Genomic DNA, 22,602 nt, shown 5'->3' on the forward strand with positions numbered 1-22,602 from the left:
AGAGAGAGAGAGAGAGAGAGAGAGAGAGAAGAGTGTGATGTGTGTGACTGTATCCCACTCTATTCCCTAAAGTCTCATCTCTGGCACACAAGCAGTGACATGTACTGGTGTTATTTATGGGCAGACTGATCTCAACTTGTACTGAGACTGAAAACACTGACCCCCACGTCTTCTTCTTGTATTTGTCTGCCATCATCCTCATCACCTCCAGGTAAGAGTTTCTTCCAGATGCACCTGCAAGCATAGAGAAAATGCAGTTTGAGCTTCGCTTCCACAAATGAACAGCGTTGTTACTGTCTATCCAAACTATTACAAATTATTTTCAGTAAGTAAAATACAGCATAAAATATATATATATATATATAAATAAAACTTAATTAAAACATATAAACTAATAATTAAAATATAATAGTACATAATATTCAAACTATAACAGTAATAATACTTAAATGCATCATGTTACTAATACATTTGTATCATACACAGTGTTATAAACTGAAGTGATCACTTTTAATGACCACCACATGAATTTATTAATTTATTATGGCTGGTATCTGATAAATGGCTGGTACTGAAATTATATAATATTTTGTGTAAATTAAAAAAAATAAATCAATAAAAACTAAAAATCAATAACTTTAAATGCAAAAAGTGAAATGAGACACAACATTATACTGTATATTTAACCGTTTTTAGTCCTTTTTTAAAAATGTACTTTAAGTGAACATTAGATGACAGAATAAATTAGTAAATAAGCATGCATAATTAAATATTAAATACTGACCAATATATAAAATAACAATCGGTAATATTAGACAATAACCAATACAGTTCCAGTATATTGTGCATCCCGAGTGAATCATTCCGTTTAAGAGGATTATCAAATGATAAGCAAAAAAAGTATTTTTGTTTTATAGTTGCCACCGAAACGCACCTGTGTCTAGAATGTGAGGCAGCACAGATATGATACACAGCTGATAGTCCTCGCAGGTTTTCTTCAAAACGTCTTCATTCAAAATCTAAAGGAAATAAAATCACATGAATATAAACCAACCCAAATGAGCCCCTGGACCACAAAACCAGTCATAAGGGTCAATTTCTCGAAATTGAGATTTATACATAATCTGAAAACTGAATAAATAAGCTTTCCATTGATGTATGGTTTGTTAGGATACGACAAGATTTGGCCGAGATACAACTATTTGAAAATCTGGAATCTGAGGGTGCAAAAAAATCTAAATATTGATTAAATGCATCATGTTACTAATACATTTGTATCATACACAGTGTTATAAACTGAAGTGATCACTTTTAATGACCACCACATGAATTTATTAATTTATTATGGCTGGTATCTGATAAATGGCTGGTACTGAAATTATATAATATTTTGTGTAAATTAAAAAAAATAAATCAATAAAAACTAAAAATCAATAACTTTAAATGCAAAAAGTGAAATGAGACACAACATTATACTGTATATTTAACCGTTTTTAGTCCTTTTTTAAAAATGTACTTTAAGTGAACATTAGATGACAGAATAAATTAGTAAATAAGCATGCATAATTAAATATTAAATACTGACCAATATATAAAATAACAATCGGTAATATTAGACAATAACCAATACAGTTCCAGTATATTGTGCATCCCGAGTGAATCATTCCGTTTAAGAGGATTATCAAATGATAAGCAAAAAAAGTATTTTTGTTTTATAGTTGCCACCGAAACGCACCTGTGTCTAGAATGTGAGGCAGCACAGATATGATACACAGCTGATAGTCCTCGCAGGTTTTCTTCAAAACGTCTTCATTCAAAATCTAAAGGAAATAAAATCACATGAATATAAACCAACCCAAATGAGCCCCTGGACCACAAAACCAGTCATAAGGGTCAATTTCTCGAAATTGAGATTTATACATAATCTGAAAACTGAATAAATAAGCTTTCCATTGATGTATGGTTTGTTAGGATACGACAAGATTTGGCCGAGATACAACTATTTGAAAATCTGGAATCTGAGGGTGCAAAAAAATCTAAATATTGAGAAAATCGCCTTTAAATTTGTCCAAATGAAGTTCTTAGCAATGCATATTACTAATCAAAAATTAAGTTTTAATATATTTACTGTAGGAAATTTACTAAATATCTTCATGTAACATGATCTTTACTTAATATCCTAATGATTTTTGGCATAAAAGAAAAATCGATAATTTTGACCCACACAATGTATTTTTGGCTATTGCTACAAATATACCCCAGCGACTTAAGACTGGTTTTGTGGTCCAGGGTCACAAATATTTTTTATACAAGTTACAATGCCTATTATGTTACAAAATAAACTAATTACTACTAACAATATAAAACACTAGTTAAACAATACTCTTCTATCCTATTAAAAATAGAAGAGAAAACTCACCTCTTGAAGCTCTGGAGGAGGGATGTTGTCAGAGTAAAGGTCCATGGCACGAGCAACTATGTCAGATCGGGTACGTCCCCCCTGATAGTCCTCTGGCTCCTCTCCTTTACGAAAGACCTTGATGGTAGGGAATCCTCGAATCTAACAATAAAACCAGCAGAAATGACAGCAAGTCCAGATGCAATTAGTGAACCCAAAAACCAGAGGACAAAAAATAGAACACAGACTAAAATAAAGAACAGCAGATATTCAACAAAAATGTTCAGTGTCCAAAACTGATTAATATTATTTGTTGGGATATCACATGAAACTACAGACAATATAATAATTGTTTATATTCAAAGACATTAAATAAGTGATATACATCAGACGTACCCCATAGCGGCTCGCCAAGCCCTGGTGAACAGTAGCATCCACAGCACCCAGTTTCACTTTACCCTTTGTCTGCTCTTTGACTTCTGTGGCAGCTGCCGTCCATTCCGGCTCAAGACTGGAAACATTAAAAAAAGTCAACAGGGGAAAGCCCAGCTGGCAGAGGAATTTCATTGTCTTTGAATCCATGTAAATAATTGAAGCGCTTAAATAATGCATGCCACAGCATGTCAGGTACTATTTCAGTGGAATGACAGACAGACGGGTCTTATGATGTACACGAGACACATACTTTTTGCAGTGTCCACACCAGGGGGCGAAGAACTCCACCATCCAGACATCATCACTGTCCAGCACGGTACGGTCAAAGTTATCATCGGTCAGCTCCACCACATCCTTCTTATTGCCGGCACCGCCTCCACTCTGATCACAACAGAACCCAAAGAGTCAATCAAAATGCAAATGTAACAATATAGCAACAAATTCATCATGTGGGCTTCCATACCTGTTTGCCATAGTCTGTGCCTCCAGTCTTTCCACCAAGTCTGTCTTTGACCAGCGAGCGGAGAGCATTCAGAGCTGCATCTACAATGGCCTGACTGCTACGGCCACCTAACACAGAGAGAGATAGAGAGAGAGAAAAACAGACTTTCACATTGCCATAAAATGTTTTCTTTGTGTGCATGCCAAGATGTTTTATGAAGATGCAGTATTGAACCTTGGTAATCCTCTGGTTTGTGTTTGTTGGCTCCGAAGATCTTGATACTTGGGAAGCCGCGGACTCCATACTGGCCTCCCAGGGAGTTGTGCTGGTCTGCGTCCACAGCGCCCACCTTCACAATGCCCTGTACCACAACACAAATGGCACCAACAATAAATCCTTTTTTTTTTTTTTTTACTTTTAGATTCATCCAATTAACTGCAATGGGGCAGGTCACTTATTAAATATTTAGAAATATTCAGAACAATAAATGAGGACACATATTCCATTGAACAAGCATGGTTCCTTAACAACACATAGTACTTCTAAGCAATTAAAATAATTAATCCTAATAATTAACAACTAATTAAAAACACATTTTGAAACAAATCTCAATGCCCACTCGGGCTGCATTTATTTGATCAGAATAAAAGTAATAATTTATTCAACGATTCTTAAATTCAGAATTTACCTTTAAAGCCATGGCTGCTTTCTTCCATTCAGGAGCCAAATTCTTGCAGTGACCACACCTTAAAAACAAAAACAAGATGATGTCAGATATTGAACATTAACATCTAAACACTATCATGAAACGTATAACCACACAGGTCTAATAATGATGCTCACAACTGTATTATGCATCATATGCAAACTAAAACTATTGACATGCAAATCATGAAAATACTAGAGAAGAATAACTAAACTATGGTTTCAACAAACACTGCACAGTGTATATACTGCTTAGAAAGCAACAGATTGGGCTGATTCAGCACCAGTATTTCAGACAGTAACCTGATCTGTAACTACAGATCTAGAGATCTCTAGGAGTGACACATATCCGGGTTTCACCACACTCTTACAACTTACCAGGGGGCATAAAACTCGACCAGCCAGAGACTGTCACTCTGTATGACTTCACTGTTGAAGTTAGAGGGGTTGAGTTCAACCACATCATCACTGGCAGAGTAGAGACCGTGGACAGAGAGCACAGTCAGAGAACACGCCAACACGCCTGAGAACATAAAGAAGGAGCATCAATACTGGAGCATCAGGTGATTTCATCAGCTTTATTAAAAAAAAACTAAAACAATGCAGCATCTTTCTGTAAGAACAAGAACCATAGAATGAAACACTTCCAGACTCTTCCAGACTCTAAGCACATACAAGGGATGACTGCAGAATCTCAATATGAACACGAAATTGGTCTCATGCAATATGGAGATGAATTTGCTGTAATGTAACGTTATAGGCCCAACCACCATTACTCACTCTGCATGTTTAACTATACTATAATGCTACATTTATGCATTCTATGTAAACCGAAGCTTTCTAAAACACTCTTCAGTTCGTTTTACAGAATGTTTTGCTTTCCCTTTTATCACAATAACCTGTATCCTTCACACTGCAATTCTACACGTTAACTAAAGTTAGGCTCTCCACACCACCTCACACGCATTTTTTGTCGATAAAACGCCACTCTACAGCTGAGTTCACGCATTTTATCATTATAACTCACCTAAGAACGCTCGCATGGTTGTTCGCTGTGCCTAGTCAATATACCGTTCAGTTGTTCAGGCTGTGCAGTGCTGTGTGCGCCGCGTGAACTCTCCACCTCATTCAGCGCATCACACAGCCGGTCTCCAACCAGCAGCGTACCAACACAACACAGTCGCACCGTGGCCCGCGCTGATTGGCCCGCCTCCACCCAGAGACGAGCTCAGCCAATAGGAGGTCGACGTGTAGTTCTGCGCCTCGGTGAAGTACAGTGGCTGGGAGGGAGGTACTAAATTTGTTTTATAAAAGGTACTAAAGTAGTTATGTACTATAATAAAAGTAATAGATATGATGATAACATAACGTTGCAATTTAATTTTCCATTGTCCTGCATCCACGTGATCTATTTTAATATAAGATAAAGAGCATATGCATACTTGTTATTTACGTTATATAAATTAAGATGCATGCAATAATAAATAGAAACCAAGTCGCACGGTTAAAGAAATATTTTAATTTCAGCCACAATATTATAAAAATAACATAATAGTGAATAAATTACTTTAAGATGCATTCTTACTCAAACTAGAGTATAAAAATATATAAACGTGTTCATCTGCTAATAATGTCTCAGGGGTAGTTTTAATAAAACTAGCAAATTTCAATGTTTTTAATCGAGTCTCTTTTTGTGACATTCCCAATCAAGCTGTAATTTTGTAAAATTACACGCAAATAGCCTGAAAATAGCTATTATATAACTATTTGTGGTACATAAATTGTCAACAATGAAATTTGCTTTAGCAACTCGAGGTCGACCATTTTATTCCGTTAAAATGTTTAAAATGTAATTTCCATCAGTTTTAGCATAGAATATTGTCACAATACTGTGCCTAGGTTGAAATGTGGTGGATAAGTTCATGACTTTCAGAAATAAATGACTAAAATGAATGACAGAATTTTCCTGTGATGCATGTATAAACACTGTTACCTTGTAATTAGACAAAATAATTAAACCAATGACCAATAAACCAATGGCAAAAGAGCTCATAGTTGAAGAAACATCCATCCAATAAAAAGCCTTTGATGGGTAAGCGTCTCTTGTCAAGTGCCAAACACCAACATTTAATCCTATTTTTAATAATATTCTTAACAGACAGATTATCTCATATTTACCTTAAATTAGCAATAAATTGCATTTAATCAGCAATGCTTATAAGTGATGCCATCCATTTCAATAACCTGCTTTGTGCTGGCACCAGGAAATTATCCAGAGATGTTGAAGATCTTCTGGATGAAAGCTGAAGGTAGTGAAAAGAGCAGGAGGCCCAAAAAGATCAGTCCGGTTATGCTGAGCAGAGTCACCACTGTTGCCAATTTATACTGCTGCCAACACATTATGCAGGTCACCCGTATGGGACTCAACAACCACGACAGGCTGGTAGTCGGACGACTGTGTGAAAGAGAACAGGGTTATACTGTAAACTCTCTCACACACATGCATACCCACAGTATGGAAAAAAACATGTTCAGTGTTTTATTTCAATGAGTTCATTTTATTAAGTCTTCATACTGACAAAAATAAATAAATCAATCCATATTGCACACTTGTAAACAAGAATTAAAAATACACTCTTTTTATATAAACAAGCCAAAATCAGTGCAAACAGGTCCATGGTCAAATTTACCATTCATTAAATAGAGAAACATTAAATAGCACGCAAACATGTACATACCAAGTAAATGTACACAGCAAGCAAAACAACAGTAGGAAATATAAGAAATAGCATTCTATTGTGTTGCTAAAGCTTGAAATGTCAAATGAAACATCATTCCCCTACTAGTGTCGGTGTTTCTCTAAAGGATAAACTACATTATGTTACTGGAGTGCAGAAGATTTGTGTCATGGACTGAAAGTGCAAACATCAAGGCAAAGTGTAATCAAATTACATACTGTATATATGAGGCCTGCAACCCTATCATAATATTTTTCAGATTGTAGCTACTGATGAACAAGTCATCTTTCTTTAGACAACCTTGCATGCTTATTGTGCTTCTAGCAGCGACACATACACATGTAGACAATAACAACAAAATCCAATCCAACAATCTGAAGCAATGCATTTATATCAACATTCGAACGAATACCAGAAATCAATCCAGTTTACTGAATTCCGTACCAAAAATAGACACTTCCCTGCTTTCCTTTTCTCCCTATGACCAATTATTCTTGAAATGTACAAATAGAAAGATAAGTTAATTGATCTTTTTTTGGGTTAGACATGCAAATTGATACTGAAAAAGTCAAGATATTTGATACGTTATGCTTAGAGTGCAACTATGAGGGACGGTAAACTCTTAAGATGTTGTTTAAAAATAAAAGAAGTGCTGCAAATTGTAACCACATATTAGAAAAGGGCCACTTCAGAGGGCAAGGTCAAATCCGAATCTCTCAAATGAAACTTTTTGACCCCTCTTTAGGCCCCGAGTAGCTTCTTGACCAGATAGCCTGGCATGCTGTAGAGAAACAGGCCCACCATGATCAGCAGCAGCAGAGCCAAGACGATCTTGATGATGAGCCATTTGTAGCGGTTGCATATCAGGTAGCGGATGGCCTTCAGCGGGCTCAGAAACCACAGGAAGGTGGTGTCAGGCCGGCTGTGATTGAGGTGGTGAAGGGGTTGCAGGTAAGAGGTGGTGAGTTGAAAAGTGAAACCATGGATGATGGAGGAAGAGAGGTAATACAGATGTTAGTGGTTAGTACGATGACTGCGAAGTTGTAAAATCTCTTAAAGGCATATTATCCATTTAAAGGGATAGTTCACTCAATATGAAAATGTGTTCGTCTTTTCAAACCTGTATGACTTTATTTCTTCTGCTGAACACAAAAGAATATATTTTGGAGAATGTTTTTTGGCAATGCAATTAAAATAAATGGGGTCAAAACAACATTAGGTTGCTCTTTTTATTGCATTTGTGTTTCATATAGGAAAGGAAATGTCATACAAGTTTGGAACAACATGAGGGTGAGTAAATAAACGATGACAAAATGTTTCATTTTTGTGTAAACTATCCCACAGAGCTGGTAAAAATATTCGCCTAGGACTACCGAGTATGTGCATGATACTGTAAATTTGCAGTGGACTGAGCTCAGAGCAGTACAATGACACATCAGGCAACAAAGGTAAGTTCAGAAAGCACAGTAGCAGACGATAGACTATAAATCAAATAAAATTCATAATTCAAATCTTTGCCCAAACAGACAACCACAAAGTACAACAACACACAGATATGCCATAAGAAAGAGATGAGATGATAGAGGAATGACAAAATGGAAAACACTTTATCACCCACAATCCCTCTGGTCCACGCTGTAGGCCTTTAAATATGGTATGAGTAACAAAAAGACAGAAATACACTGTGAATGGCTCAGAGAGAGAGAGACGGAAAGCAGAGAAAACAGAGGCAGTGAGAGTGGGCTACCGGTGGTCTTCCCATCTCCCCTCACACCCCTAGGAGTTTCTTGACCAGGTATCCGGGAATAGAGTAGAGGAAGAGCCCAACGAGGAGAAGGAGGAGCAGCAGGGCCAGAGCCTTCAGGATCAGCCAGCGGTAGTTGTGCCAAATGAAGTATCGTATGGACTTCAGAGGGTTCATGAACCACATTAGACTGGTGTCTGGACGACTTTTTCCAAATCAGGAATGGGGGTTGGAATTAAGGAAATGAACAGGAAAGGGTAAGCGGAGGAAAGGGCAATCACAGAAGGAAGGAAGGATGTGAAAAAGGAGAGTGGGAGTATTAGAAAGGGAAGTTAACAGTTTCAGAGGGGCATTCTTCACTGGAGAGAATGCTTCTGACTTAAGCCCACTTCATGTGTCAGTGTTTGTGCCATACCTGTAATTATCTACAGTATTTATATGACACTCTTTATGTCTCCTTTCTATAGCTGTATAATTAGCACATCCTCATCAGTTAGACTGTATGCCCGAAATACTCCATGTATGTTGGCTACTATGTTAAGCCTGTTTCTGCCTCAGAGTAAAAAGAAAAGGGTCATTGTGAATTTATTTATTTACTGTATTATTGCAACTTTATATCTCACAATGTTACTTAATAAAAATTGTAATTTTATACACTGCCATGGGGTCACTAAACCTTTTTCAAGAAATTCATATTTTAATTCAGGGAGGATTCATTAAATTAATAAAAAGTGACAGTAAAGACATACAAAATATTTCTGTTTCAAAGAACTGCTATTGTTTTGAGCTTTTATTCAAACAATTCTAAAAATTTATCATAGATTCCACAAAAGCGTCAACATAAATGGTTTTCAACATTGATAATAAGAAATGTTTTTTGAGCGCCAAATTAGAATGATTTCTAAAGGATCATGTGACACTGAAGACTGGAGTAATGATTGCTGAAAATTCAGCTTTGCATCACAGGAATAAATTACATTTTAAAATATATTAAAAGAAAACTCTTATTTTAAATTGTAATATTATTACACAACATTACTGTTTTTAATGTATTTTGGATTAAATAAACATAACCTCGGTGAGCATAAGAGACTTCTTTCAAATCCATAAAAAAAAAACTTAAATAGTAGTGTACCTGCATGCAACTTTATTTCTTACTTTTTTCTTATTTTAAACTTAAATCTCACAATTACCTTTTTATTTTTTACTCTTAAGGCAGAAACAGGCTTTCATAGTCTACTCTGCGGTATATATGATATGATATGATATATTGCATATTTATTCACACACTAAAACTACTGTTTACAAATGTTTATGTACATGAGCGGCTTTATGTCTTACTTTGGTTTCTCAAGTGGCTCAGGTTCATTCCGCCCAAGGCCGACCGGATTCTTCTCTGCCTCCTCTGCTGTCAATAGATGGAGCTCTGCCTCCACTTTCCCCTGCAAGCACGACATGGTTAGAATGTTAATGAGGTAATCTTATGCAATCATTTCAATACACCACATGCTGGCAAATTATCAAGCAAATGTAAAATAACATTTGGGTAATAATTGTTTCTGGTAATGAAATGGCTGTTTTAGTATTTTTCATTTATTTTATTCATTATATTTACTCACTGTGAGCTCAAATTCATCATTCTCATCCCGGGCCACAAATGGCCACCAGCCCTTCACTCTTTTCTGTCTGAAGATGGAGATGGTTGGCAGCTCATGCTCTTTGAGAACCATGTTGAGAGAGCACTGCTTAGCTGTTTTTGCCCCACGGGGAAACTTATTCAAGTCCAGCTCAATCGCACCTGCAAAAATAAACACAGAGAGCATTAAAAATTATTTTAAATTGGAATTAAACACTTTAAACTGAGCATTAATTACAAAAATGTGTTTATTCTTCAAAGCCAAAATTATCTTCAGTACATGACTTGCATACAGTAAGTCATAAATATCTAATAATTGTTCTTTTTTTTGTCTTTCTGAATTGTGAACATACCCAGGAAGTCATCTGCGGAGAAATGGTCAGCATCCCATACTTGAAGGGTGAGTCGAGCAGGAATCTTGTACTCGGTCTCATCCCAGGAAAACATGGATTCCTTCTTAGAGATGACTATCTTCTCCTCAGCCATGAGATAGTCAAAAGGGAAAACAAAGCGCCAGTTGAAGTTTCCTTCCCCAGTTAGAGAGTGATAATGCACATCTGTGTCCTGTTTATCCTCCTGCTGTCCTTTTAGCCAGCTGAGCAGGGAGACGATTTTCAATTGTTAAAAGCAACACGATTTTAATATTCATACAAAAAATATACAAGCATCAGTGATTTCTTGTGTAAGTCGCATGACAAAACATGCACAAAAAGAGTGCATTTATATACTTGTATAATGTGTGAAATATATATACAAAAATACTGAATAGATAACATGCATAAAATAGTATTTATACATATCTACTCCAATACTGCGTCAGAAAACTGGGGGAAAAAATGAAATAATCCAAATTCTACCCCATGGTCATTGCAGTTACAGTAGGTGTTATTAAACATTTTAATGAGGTCCAAATTATTATATTTGTATAATAAAGCGCAGGGAATAAGTAGATGGTTAATGCATGACTTAGAAGAGTTATGTGCTTGTTACTTTTTGATAACATCATTTGAAAGAGTGCATATAAATCACAGGTTAATTTTCTGGAAATAGAAAAGAAAAAGGGATGTCTGACCTGACATCTAGTCAATTTTCTGCACTTAAAGGACTAGTTCACCCAAAAACTTTTTTGCCGAAAATGTAACAGGTCTTCCAAGATATAGGTGAGTTTGTTTCCACATCGGAACAGATTTGGAGAAATGTAGCATTTTATTTGTTTCTTACAAACACACAGCCTTTCACTTCAGAAGATGTTAACTGATGGACTAGAGTTGTGAATTAATAAGGTGTTTTTTATCAGCTGTATGGACCTTCATTCTGACGGCACCCATTTACTGCAGAGGATCCATTAGTGATAAAGTTACATTTCTCAAAAATCTATTCTGATGAAGAAAATAAATCTTGGATGAAAATGTACATCTTGGATGACTTGATGGTAAGTACATTTTAAGCAAATTTGAATATATTTGTGAACTATTCCTTTAAGTTGTGAGGCATCGATCTGCAGAGCTTACCAGTTTGAAAGGATAGCCTGTCCCAACAGCATTACATCATATAGAGCTACTGTATTATGTATTTATTTGAACCATTAGTAGCCAACTATGTGGATCCAATACATGCATACTTGTATGTGTAACTTTTCAAAATAGACAGATTAAGTTCTCGAGACAGACCCTTAAGCAACATGTTGGTATGCAAATGTCGCATGTCAGATTATAAAAGTAGATTTTGGCATGCAAACAGACATATCTTATGCTTTCATGCAGTATTTGATGAAGACATCTCAGTCCCCAAGACAAACTAAACAAAAATGGCTCTATAAACCAAGACCATACCAATTATTATATATTTATGAGGAATTCAACTTTACAGCCAATTGAATTCATTTGAAATAATATTATACAAAGAATTTAGAGGTGGTAACTAGAAAGCAGCATCATTTTGAATGATATGGTCCCGTTTAACTTGAATCTGTATGGAGGGTGGTATTTGTTTATTAGTTGTGAATGGAAGGGGCAGGTGCAGATTTCTGCAGGCGGTGAGCAGAGCATTCAAGCCATGCGATCGTATCGTCTTTACCCCCTGACATAGATGTCAGACATCTTCTCTCCTGTCATGAAAGCATCGTCCTCTAGAACTACGTCATCAGTGTTCCAAATAATAACACGAAGCTCAAAGCTAGATAACAGCACAGCAATGACAGGGAGGAGGGATAGACAAAATAACACCGAACGCAACAACACAGACGAACAACAAAAGGAAACAGAAACAAACAAACAAAGGTGACCGATTAAACCACACACTTTTCACACACCTGCCCATACCTACCCCCTCACAAAAATGTCACTGGACTTTTCCCCTGTGAAGTAATCATCGTCTTCCAGAATTACCTCGTCAGTATTCCATATTATCACCCTGAGCTCATATCTGGGAGATGAAAAAAATGGGATCATCATCTCACACTGTAAAAAGTGTTTTAACCCAAAAAATCTAAACTACAGTAACTTGTTAGATTCAAACGAAAAAATATTATTTAAGACTATTATTATTAATATGACCAAAATAATTTGATCAGATTAAAAACTGCAGTCAACATGATCCTTTTTACTTTCTTAATGCAGGTTCCTGTTCTTGTAATTGATTCAAATTTGTCTTTGTAATCTTTGATCGAAACGTAATCGTCTGCTCTTCCCCTGAAATGACTTTACCTTTTTAGAATTTAGTAAGTGCACACTTTTGTATAATGATATTGAATATGCAAATAGCCTCTTATATTTATGTCAATAAGGTGCAACTGCACATTTTGACTTTTTGCAGCGAATAAATATCTCAGACTAAAGTAGCACAGTTTCACAGTACAGGCCTTATTAAAAATTGGCAGATTCTTTACAGTAGATGATTAACATGAAAAAATGAGAGGCGTGAAGCTGGCAGAGTAAGTATGAGAGCAAAAAGAACCAGGAGGATGTGTTTTAGCTACAACTTTTGGTGAAAGAGTTTGTCATCTGTTTAGCTGAATCACAGTAGCATCACTGTAGTTACTGTAAACGCAGTTAAAAATCATTATAGCAAACAATTACAAAAACTAAGTGAGATAAAAAGACATTCTGTAGTTTGGCAATTCACCATTCACAGCCAGTTCTTCATCCAAAGCTTTTAAGTCATCCAAAGAATATTAATTGCACAAGCAGTCCAGAAAACAAAGCAATCTGTTCCTTGCTTAAGGGTGTAATGATCCAAGAGTGAGTATGTGATCTCAGCATGACTGATTATTAAAGCTTCCTATTTTTTGTCTAATCCTCAGTGAGGCTACACTCACTGATGCACATATCAAACATGACATTTTGTTCCATGTACCTAGAGACTTTAAGGAAAAAACATGTAAGCATTAAGGCAACATTATGTACAAATAAAACATTAATACCTTAACTGCAACAAATTAAGGAAAAGCAACAAAAGTCGAGACACTGAACAGAATCATCTACCTCTTTGGTTTGCGTGGTGATATGTCAATGGCTGGTCCTGGTGCTGGTACATCCATAGGAAACATGTCCACCCACATTTCAATCCTTCCCTGTGAGATTGTGAAATTTCGAGGAGCTTATAGTTACATTACATTTTTTATTTTACAATGTTCATTTATGTTTCCTCATTGAACACGCAAAAATAAATTAACTGCATCTGCTAAAGTTGATGCAGTTGTTTATTCTTGCTGTGAATTGTGTTACCAATGATGGAAAATTCATCAAGGCCACTTGGTGAACCTTGGAGTATGTCCTTGGTAATCACAGTGGTATTTTGTTGCAGACTCTTGCGTACCTGCTCTATGCCTGGCTTGTCTGGGTTGAGGAGCGGTCTGGTCTCCACATGCTCAGGGATGAGTTTGCAACCAACACGTGGTATCTCCTCCCAATGCCTAAGAACCGTAAGAGCCAAGTGTTCTTCTGTCTGCTTCTTCAGACCTGTAAGCCAAACGAAATTGATGTCTTTTCATATATGATCAGAGAAAACATAAACTCTGTAACATGAGCTCTGAAAATGTCTCACCACTCTCATCCTCAATTTCTGTTGGCCCAAGAAAGATGCGGTTTGCAACTTTGACCTTCCCACCAGGTCCATAGTGGGGTCCGTCCAATTTACCTTCTTTGCACAACTTAGCAAGGATCTGAGTTGGCTTCTGAGGGTCCCGCCATACATTGTAACCATGGCTGGATGGTTTCACAGTGAAAAAAAAAAATAAAAATTTAACACGTTAATTATAACGACTTGATGTCTGCCTTGGAAACTCAACTGAATGGATTATGCTGGATATGGCTGCTCTATTATTATCATCACATTTATAAATGTTGATATATGCAATTAATTGTGATTAATTTTATGAATTGTTACATCATGTAAAATGAATGTATTGATTGACATCCCCATAAATAAAATGCTTTAACATGTTGTTCTATAAAGATTTGAGAGGTTCATGCTCAATGTGTTGATAACTTAATAGAAAGTACAAGAAAGAAAGTACTCACACAGAGTAGTTGGATGCAAAGCCACATGTGGCTCTGTGTTTGCTGTAGTATCGGTTCTCCAAATCAATCTTAGTCTCACCAATCAGGTCATCAGTTCCAACCAAATCCCAGTCATATACTGCAACCGTCAGCATGGACTCCATTGGGAATGTAGCCTCTATGTCGAATGACCTTAAGGACAGGAAAGAGAGGAGAGTGTGCTTTCAAGAAATTATTTTCTTGTTTGAACTTTAACCAATTTATTGATTTGGTTGGTTTACAGTAGTATAGCCTACTCACTTTCCAAAGACAGGATTTAGCTGCTTGGATATGTAGTTCTCCTTGTCCCGAATCTCTGACTTTCCCAATCGAATGACTATATAAGGGTCTGCTTTACCATTTATATCTGCAGGATGCAGGTCTGTGGCCTGGGAAGAGAGTCATGTTACTTTAGAGACAGTGCCGTATGAATAACACTTACAATTCAAAGCTGAATTCACTCACTCTAATGATATAAATCCTTATGAGAACATTGATAGGGTCATTGTGAGGAATACTTTGGAACATGCCCATGTTTGGGTCAAATCCTGCCTCCCTGGTGATCTCCTCAGACAGTGGAAGTTTATACATACAGAGGGAGCCCTGGTTCATAAGGAGACAGATTCAAATCAAAATAAGATGTTCATACTTTATCTCTGAAGCCTGATTTATACATTATATATTCTTACCTTGAATCTGCCCACAATCCTGTCATCATCAACCACATTGTGGTCAATATCGTCTCCAGCCTTTCCTCTATACAGGTTGAAGGTGTGGAGCCAGTCCTCAAAGCTACCAAACTCACTCTCCAGCTCTTTATTGTACACCTGAGATAAAGGTGTTTATATTTACACTAAAATAAGGATAAACTGCTACAGAGCACAGTTTAGCTAATGTATGTTCCAAATTTTGGGGTCAGGAAGTCTTTGCATTTTTGAACTCTGTGACTCCAAACTTTTGAACAGTAACTTTTAAATGAATGTTTATAATACAGCAAAAATGAAAAACACAACCACTGTGGGCTAACATTTTCAAGAAGAAGCACTGACCATGAGTTCATCAACTTTTGGTTTTGGAGGTCGTTTTTCTGTGCCATCATGGTTCTTCTTTTTGTCCTTGGAGCTCTTCTTGTCTTTGCTCTTCTCCTTGGGTTTGGTGCCTTTCATAGGAAAGTCATCAGCTTTGATCTCTGAGGTTAGGGGTGAATGGGTAGGTACGGATGGAAATGAGGAAATGAGAAACGTGTGAGCACAACACCTACAATGCCAGTCTGAATGGAAGTTTGTACTGAAGGATGATGCTTCAAGCCATGAGTTATTTTAAAGTACATATAGATTATATATACATTTACTAGATGGATCCCCTTAAAGTATGAAGGAACAAATACATTAAAATTCAATTTAATTAAAAGAATATGTGGGAAAATTAGTTCCCAAATTGGAGATTATTAATAGTTTCTAAATGTTTGTGTCCAACGTTCATGGCATGAAAAAAAAAATAATAATGGGTTCATGTCATGTCTACAATGGAAATGGATTTGGGATGACAGTGCTAATCTGAACACATTCCTAACCAGAACATTAGTTTTACTCAGAAACATGACGCCAAGTCCATGTTAAACTCTGTGGTTACCTGCACTCTCTGCTGCTATCTCCAAATCTTCTCTTTCCTCTGCCTCTGCCAGAGCGGCCTCCTGGGCTCTGAGATTCTGCATTCACATTAAGTATATTGCAGTTAAATATTACAATATGACAATATATATCAAACGTAAAGGATAAAAACTGCTTAAAGTCCCTCCCACCTCCATCATAGTCTCTATTGAGGCAAAGTATTTGGACCACCAGTCCAACATGCTCTCATCAGGCTCCTCCTCGTCCACTTCTTCTCCTTTCTTTTTCTTCTTTTTCTTTTTCTCTTTCTCCTTCTCATCCTCATTCTGTTAATACAAATGATTTAATTTGAAATGTAATGTGGTTACATTTGTAATGTTAATCCAATAAAATCAAAACATTTACATCTGTCTGAACCAAACCAAGACTCACCAAGTCAACTTTAACAACAGCATCGGTGGTCTACAAGGACAGGGCCACACAAACATACATCAAATACAAACAACATCCACAACAGATTCTACAATAGTGTACTAGCATACACATCATATGACTGTTGGTGCACTAACCTTAAAACACTAAAACAAACAGAACCACAGTTGGAACAAAAACACACCAAGCAGAGCAGTATTCTAAACCATAACAGCGTGTTCTCACAGCATGGCATATCTACTCACAGCATCAATCTTGACAACTGTGTCCATCTTCTTAATGTTGGGTTCAGGGTCCATATTGACCACAATATCACCTGAGGGATGAGAAATGGGACGGGATTGGGGGCGGGAATGAGATGCCCCATTCGTGAGAGCCATGTAGCCATTGGCCAGTCTAGCTGGTGTGGGCAGGGTCATATTATAAAGCAGTCAATGACACAAGACCAGCACCAGGACAGAAAGGATAAGACCGTGAAGAGATCAGAGGAAGAAGGAATAGAGAAAAGGAATGAAAAGTCAGAACAGCTGGAAAAAAAGATGTAGTCTGTTATCAAGAATTTAAAATAAAAGTTTTCTTATATACACTACCATTTAAATAGGTTGGGGTTGGTAAGATTTTTTAAATGTTTTTGAAAGTCTCTCACAATTTATCTGAATTTGTTTGATCAAAAATACAGTAGAAACAATAATATTGTGAAATATTTCTATTTTAATATATTTTAAAATGCATTTGAAATAGAGATCTTTTGTAACAATATAATTGTAACTATTGTCATTTAATTGTAACAATTAAACGTGCTCTTGCTGAATAAATTTCTTTAAAAAACAACAAACAAAAAATCTTACTGACTCCAAACCTTTAAAAAGTAGTGTAAGCAATTATAATTTAATTGCTTGATGTATAAATAGGGATGTGCAATATCTGGTAAAACAAACAAACAAACAAAAACGCATTGTTGTACAGTATCATCATCTCACAAATCTGGTACCTGAGCCAGATGACAATAGGCTGTTACTCACACATTGTGGCATAAAGCATAAAAGTTTATACAATAATGAGTGAAACTTGGCCGATTTGCGTAATGTATTTATAAATAAATGCAGATGGGATGTTTAACAAATGTAAAATTAGTTGTGGTCTTTGGTGGGATTTAACTATCATTGAAATGCAACAAATACATTTCTGTACAAATATTAATTAGGAGATCATAAGGAGAGGTTTATTATATTGTATGTTATGTTATTTAACAGATTTACAGTGAGTATATTTGTATATGACAGGTACCGGTGTGAGCCCAGTTGTTAGCAGTCTTGTCTGGGGGGCTGTAGATGAACTTGCGAAGGCTGGTCACGGCATGAGACCCCACCAAGGTGTAGCGACCGAATGCCCTGCAGTCCACCACCCGAATATTGAGTGGTGGATGAAGTAGCTCATTTTCTGGCAGATCCTGCAGCACAAGCCTGATTTAAATCAGAAATGAAGTGGAGAATTTTCGTTACATATATAATTTCACTCACCACTTCAAACCACTTCACTAATGTGCTGAAGTTAGGATTCTTCTTGTAGTTCTGAATGAGGGCTGACTGAACTCCTTTCCCTGCACACTCGATGTCCACACGAGGCCTGTCCACCTGAGCCAGATTGATTCTTTTAAGGTCCCTCAGACCCCAAAACAGGACCTGGAGAGAAATAAAGACCATGAGCTCAACAATAGTGATGCAAAAAATAACATGAGCTACAAGTATAGTAAAACAGTTGTTAACAATCAAATTGTGGTTGCGGCTCTCTGTGGTGGTGCTTTCACCTCTATACGGTATCTGCTGAGAACTGGTCGTATGCCCAATGGAACAGGAAGAATGGGTCCACGGTCAGAATCAGTCGGCCCATCAATTGGAGGAAGAGCTGCCCGTCCTGCTGGACCAATCTATGGATAAACAAATATATGTCATTAACTGATAAAAGACTGAAGGAATTACTGACTAATAATACTGATTAAATACTCATTTTAATTTCAAACCTCTACCATGTCTTGTAAACCAGGAAAAAAGCCAAAGCCCAGCAATAGCAAAGAGGATGGAGTCACTTACACAAGAATGGAAAACAAAGCAGAATTACAGAGGGGGAACTGTTATTTTGTTTATTGCACCTTGATCTGAGGTACAGCAAAGTCATGGACAGCAATAAGGGCCCTCCTGATCTCCTCATCATCGTAAGGAATCTGTTAAAGTTGCCGTGGCAGAGTACAGCAGAAAGATGGGATGGAGGATTATGGAAAAATGAAATGAGAAATCACATGAAAAGATCAAGAATCAAATACAAGTGGGAGGAAAAGAGAAAGAGCGATCTGCATCTGTGCTATTCAAGCAACATTTACGAGTAGATAGGCCAAGCATTGACTGAGAGTCCACACAAGATTGGAGTATATACAAGTTGATCACAGCCACTGTGTACCGCCTGTACCTGCAGTAGCTCAAAAGCAGCCAACAGATCTCCTGCAGCGCAGTTTCCTCTGTAGATCTGATAGTACTCCAGCTGGGGGGGAAACCGTGGGGGTCCGTAGTGTTCATCAACCATCTTAGTTAGTGGCTTTGCAAATGTTCGCCCAATGAACTCAGCTTTCCCCTGGATGCCACAAACAAACACACACAAAAACACCAGTTGCAGTTCTGCCTCTGAACACCAGGGGCCAGTGTGGCCGCATTCCTTGTAAAACCACTTGCAAATCATAGCACACACACAAAAAAACCCACTAGTTACAATACTGTCTCTGAACACCAGGGGTCAGTGTGGCCACATTCCTTGTAAAACCACTTGCACATCATGGCTACTGTATTGCTGGGGCTTTAAGATCTGAAAATCAAGCTTTGGTTGTCAATTATGAATATTTTTATTAAATGTTGAACATAAAAGATTGCATTCACAAAAGTCAAATTCTACTTGGAGTTTGGTTTCTTCATCTGTGCTCAATCACTCTCTAAATATTAAAAAAAGGATAATTAATGCTATGTCTGACCTTGGCCCTCAGCTGTCAATGAAATAAACCACAGCAATGATTACTACAAACTACTGTAGAGACTACAACTACAAAGAAAAAAAAAATGTAAACCCTCTGAACTGTCACAACCAAGGGAATGCAAGAGGCAGTTTATCACCACAGGAAACAGGTGTTTTTATCACCATGTATGTAAGGGAAATTATCTGATCTTGTTTTTGGGACCCAAGCAATCCCACTTCTTGCATGCCTTGTTGAATTCAGCTATACAAACACAGATTGACAGCAGTGTTGAAATAAGTGTTCACACTCTACTTAGCCAGAATGTCGTCCAACAAAAGGCCAGGACCAGAACATTTTAAACAGGAAGAAACATCAAGTCAGGATAATAGGGCACATTTTAATATGACTCATACATGGAGAGAATAATGTCAACAGAAATGTGCGCTGAACTAGCAAACAATGACATTTAATTTTCTATATTTATAAGACTTGGGTTTTGCAATACAAACTTACCACAGTGTCTTGGTCATACAGTTCAATGACAATGATTGGTGGATCATCACGGAGTTCCCCAGCCTCACCGTAGAGTTCAACATTATCAAACACAAGCAATTGATCCCATGTAGGACAAAGAGTCTCACTGAGGACCTGAAATATACATACAAAAATGTTCATGGATGATTCATCAATTACGAGAACCTTTCTCTCCTTTAACCAAAATTAAAAAACAATAATTCTAGTTTTAAAGGTCAGATTTTATAACAGCTTTAGACATTTTAATGTGTCCCTTTAATTATGTTTTCCTCATTTTAAAGAGTGCTGAAATGTTCCCAAGTCCGCTGTTAAACGTTTAATTGAGAACATCAACATTTTTAATTAATTTTGCATTCGTGTGTACAATTTATAAATAAAAACAATTATAACAAACAATTGCAGTAATTGTAATTAGAATCACTGCAAAACATTTTTTAAATGTTTATATTTACTTGTGTGATTACTTGTGGATTATTGTGATGTTTTTAATTTAACTTAAGATTTAAGATTAACTCTCATTCTAACAGCACACATTTATTCCAGAGTATCCATTGGTGAGCAAGTGATGGAATGCTAAATTTCTCCAAATCTGTTCCAAAGAAGAAAGAAACTAATCTACAACTTGGATGGCCTGAGGGTGAGTACGTTTCCATCCAGTTAAAATTTTTGGGTGAACTATTCCTTTAAGTAAAATGCCCCTAACTTTAGAATCACCTACATACAAAAACAGCACCCACTGTATTTGTTCACAGACAGCAAAGACAGCCAAGCTGAAAATGCACACTCATAACCAAAGACTCCAACACACACTCACCTCTGTCACCTGGCTGTGGGTGGAGAAGAAAACCCTTGCAAAAGGGTCAGACAGGCCGCTACTGTCAGCAGCAAACAGACTGCGAGCCTGATACATGTGGGCCCTCAGCTGAAACACCTGCTTCACTACAGAACAAGTTGAGGGTCACTTATCACATACTGTACATGTTATAACATACATGCAAACAAAAGCAAAAAAAAACAACATTAGATCATATTTAAAGTATTTAATAATCTTACTGTTATAAACCAGGCTGATGGGAAGAACAGCTTGTATGCCTGTTCCCTTCGTAGCCTTGTTTTCTTCAAAGCCGCTAGGGAGGCCGCTCAAGAAGTCCTTCCTCTGTTTGTTCAACCCCAGCCACAAATACATCTCCAGTTTAGCCTGAACTGTCCAGCCAGCAGGCCCAAAGCCTTTCTTTCCAGGCAGCTATAATGAACACAAGCACCGATGCAGAATGTTTACATCAATAATATCCAACCTAATTTAATTCCTTCAAACTAACATGTTTATTCAGATGAAGAAAGACATGAAAATGGGAAACTACCCTGAGAAAAACAGCTTTAACTTTCCCACAGTCTTTTCCCATCTCTTCGTCAACAATTGAGTAGAGTATGTCTTTGGAGGGAATGCGGGCGTACGCTATGCGTTTGTTGTTGCTAATCATCCATATGAACACATCAGGGATGCTGTGCTGGGGCTTAAAGGAAATTAACAAGAAAACATTAAGTCTGTGTTGCTCAATGTGAATGGAGTAGTAAGGGGATGTGATTTCTTCTACCTCATCTGCCAGGAAACGAAGCCTGTGAAGGAAACTGAACACTAGCTTGAGTTTGTCTCGAACCGTGTTTCTCTTCACCTGTGAGCGGATAGTCTTCGCCTGCTGAGCCATACTCTCCTATGAACATTATAACCATTTAATAACCCATCAGCAGTTCTTAATGTCCAAGCTGAGACCATATAGGGTGTGTAGGCGTACCAACTCTCTCATGCAGGACTTGAGCCTCTCTTTGTCCAGCTTGGTTCTTCCGGATAGATTCTGATCTTTGTTTGCCAGTGTAACAAATCGGCTTAAATTGTGGAGAATAGAGAAAAAAGATTGCTGATTGTGATTTTGTGCTGTATATACTTTAACTTCGATTGTTTAGATGATCTTTAACATTCTCTCACCTGCAACTTGTGCTAAGCTCCTCTAAAACACCTCGAAGTCTGCGTTCTGGATATGCCTTCTCTGTTTTTATGATTTCTTGAACATCATTCAGACCTTCCTCCTGTTTACAAAGACAGACATGCACATGCTTAAACAGTATAATACTGTCCGATTTTACAAAAATAACTGTAAAGGAACTGCTTCGAAGGAGGAGATTGACAGTTTAACAGTCAGATAGCAATTAAAGGGGGAGCCTGACCAGTTTATCTGCAATCTTGTCCATTATATTGGAGTTGTAGAGCCGTCTCCTCTGGTCTTGCCACCAGCTCTTGATGTAAATGCAGGGTTTCTTTTCAAAGTAAGGCAAGTGGAAGTAATTTCTGTAAAGAGAGCAAAATGGATAGTTCAGTTCCTAGATGTAGAGTTAT

General features: G+C 37.1%; 2 protein-coding genes across 2 annotated transcripts in view; both read right to left on the bottom strand.

Moving 5' to 3' along the window:
* LOC107693218 (protein disulfide-isomerase A6-like) overlaps nt 1-5,142 on the bottom strand; it is a 6,520-nt gene extending 1,378 nt beyond the window's left edge. The window contains exons 1-10 of the mRNA XM_016492510.1: nt 5,008-5,142; nt 4,359-4,503; nt 3,964-4,021; nt 3,510-3,636; nt 3,297-3,403; nt 3,084-3,214; nt 2,795-2,909; nt 2,420-2,560; nt 1,736-1,820; nt 162-234 (exon numbers count right to left, since the gene is read on the bottom strand). Coding sequence (XP_016347996.1) covers nt 162-234; nt 1,736-1,820; nt 2,420-2,560; nt 2,795-2,909; nt 3,084-3,214; nt 3,297-3,403; nt 3,510-3,636; nt 3,964-4,021; nt 4,359-4,503; nt 5,008-5,023 — 998 coding nt within the window. The 5' untranslated portion in view covers nt 5,024-5,142. The remainder of the gene's footprint in view (nt 1-161; nt 235-1,735; nt 1,821-2,419; nt 2,561-2,794; nt 2,910-3,083; nt 3,215-3,296; nt 3,404-3,509; nt 3,637-3,963; nt 4,022-4,358; nt 4,504-5,007) is intronic.
* Nucleotides 5,143-6,248: 1,106 nt separating this feature from the next.
* Nucleotides 6,249-22,602, bottom strand: part of LOC107693216 (otoferlin-like) — a 53,445-nt gene continuing 37,091 nt past the window's right edge. The window contains exons 18-47 of the mRNA XM_016492509.1: nt 22,434-22,554; nt 22,195-22,295; nt 22,004-22,094; nt 21,806-21,922; nt 21,572-21,724; nt 21,264-21,453; nt 21,025-21,149; nt 20,190-20,324; nt 19,142-19,303; nt 18,828-18,899; nt 18,486-18,605; nt 18,199-18,360; nt 17,966-18,128; nt 16,924-17,078; nt 16,679-16,708; nt 16,438-16,572; nt 16,269-16,344; nt 15,686-15,825; nt 15,326-15,463; nt 15,102-15,239; nt 14,898-15,025; nt 14,619-14,789; nt 14,143-14,303; nt 13,915-14,057; nt 13,581-13,669; nt 12,424-12,522; nt 10,452-10,693; nt 10,082-10,260; nt 9,804-9,904; nt 6,249-6,435 (exon numbers count right to left, since the gene is read on the bottom strand). Of these exons, the coding sequence (XP_016347995.1) occupies nt 6,249-6,435; nt 9,804-9,904; nt 10,082-10,260; nt 10,452-10,693; nt 12,424-12,522; nt 13,581-13,669; nt 13,915-14,057; nt 14,143-14,303; nt 14,619-14,789; nt 14,898-15,025; nt 15,102-15,239; nt 15,326-15,463; nt 15,686-15,825; nt 16,269-16,344; nt 16,438-16,572; nt 16,679-16,708; nt 16,924-17,078; nt 17,966-18,128; nt 18,199-18,360; nt 18,486-18,605; nt 18,828-18,899; nt 19,142-19,303; nt 20,190-20,324; nt 21,025-21,149; nt 21,264-21,453; nt 21,572-21,724; nt 21,806-21,922; nt 22,004-22,094; nt 22,195-22,295; nt 22,434-22,554 (4,024 nt within the window). The remainder of the gene's footprint in view (nt 6,436-9,803; nt 9,905-10,081; nt 10,261-10,451; nt 10,694-12,423; nt 12,523-13,580; nt 13,670-13,914; nt 14,058-14,142; nt 14,304-14,618; nt 14,790-14,897; nt 15,026-15,101; nt 15,240-15,325; nt 15,464-15,685; nt 15,826-16,268; nt 16,345-16,437; nt 16,573-16,678; nt 16,709-16,923; nt 17,079-17,965; nt 18,129-18,198; nt 18,361-18,485; nt 18,606-18,827; nt 18,900-19,141; nt 19,304-20,189; nt 20,325-21,024; nt 21,150-21,263; nt 21,454-21,571; nt 21,725-21,805; nt 21,923-22,003; nt 22,095-22,194; nt 22,296-22,433; nt 22,555-22,602) is intronic.

Source organism: Sinocyclocheilus anshuiensis, unplaced genomic scaffold, assembly GCF_001515605.1.
Source record: "Sinocyclocheilus anshuiensis isolate Anshui unplaced genomic scaffold, SAMN03320099.WGS_v1.1 scaffold810, whole genome shotgun sequence".
NCBI lineage: Eukaryota > Metazoa > Chordata > Actinopteri > Cypriniformes > Cyprinidae > Sinocyclocheilus > Sinocyclocheilus anshuiensis.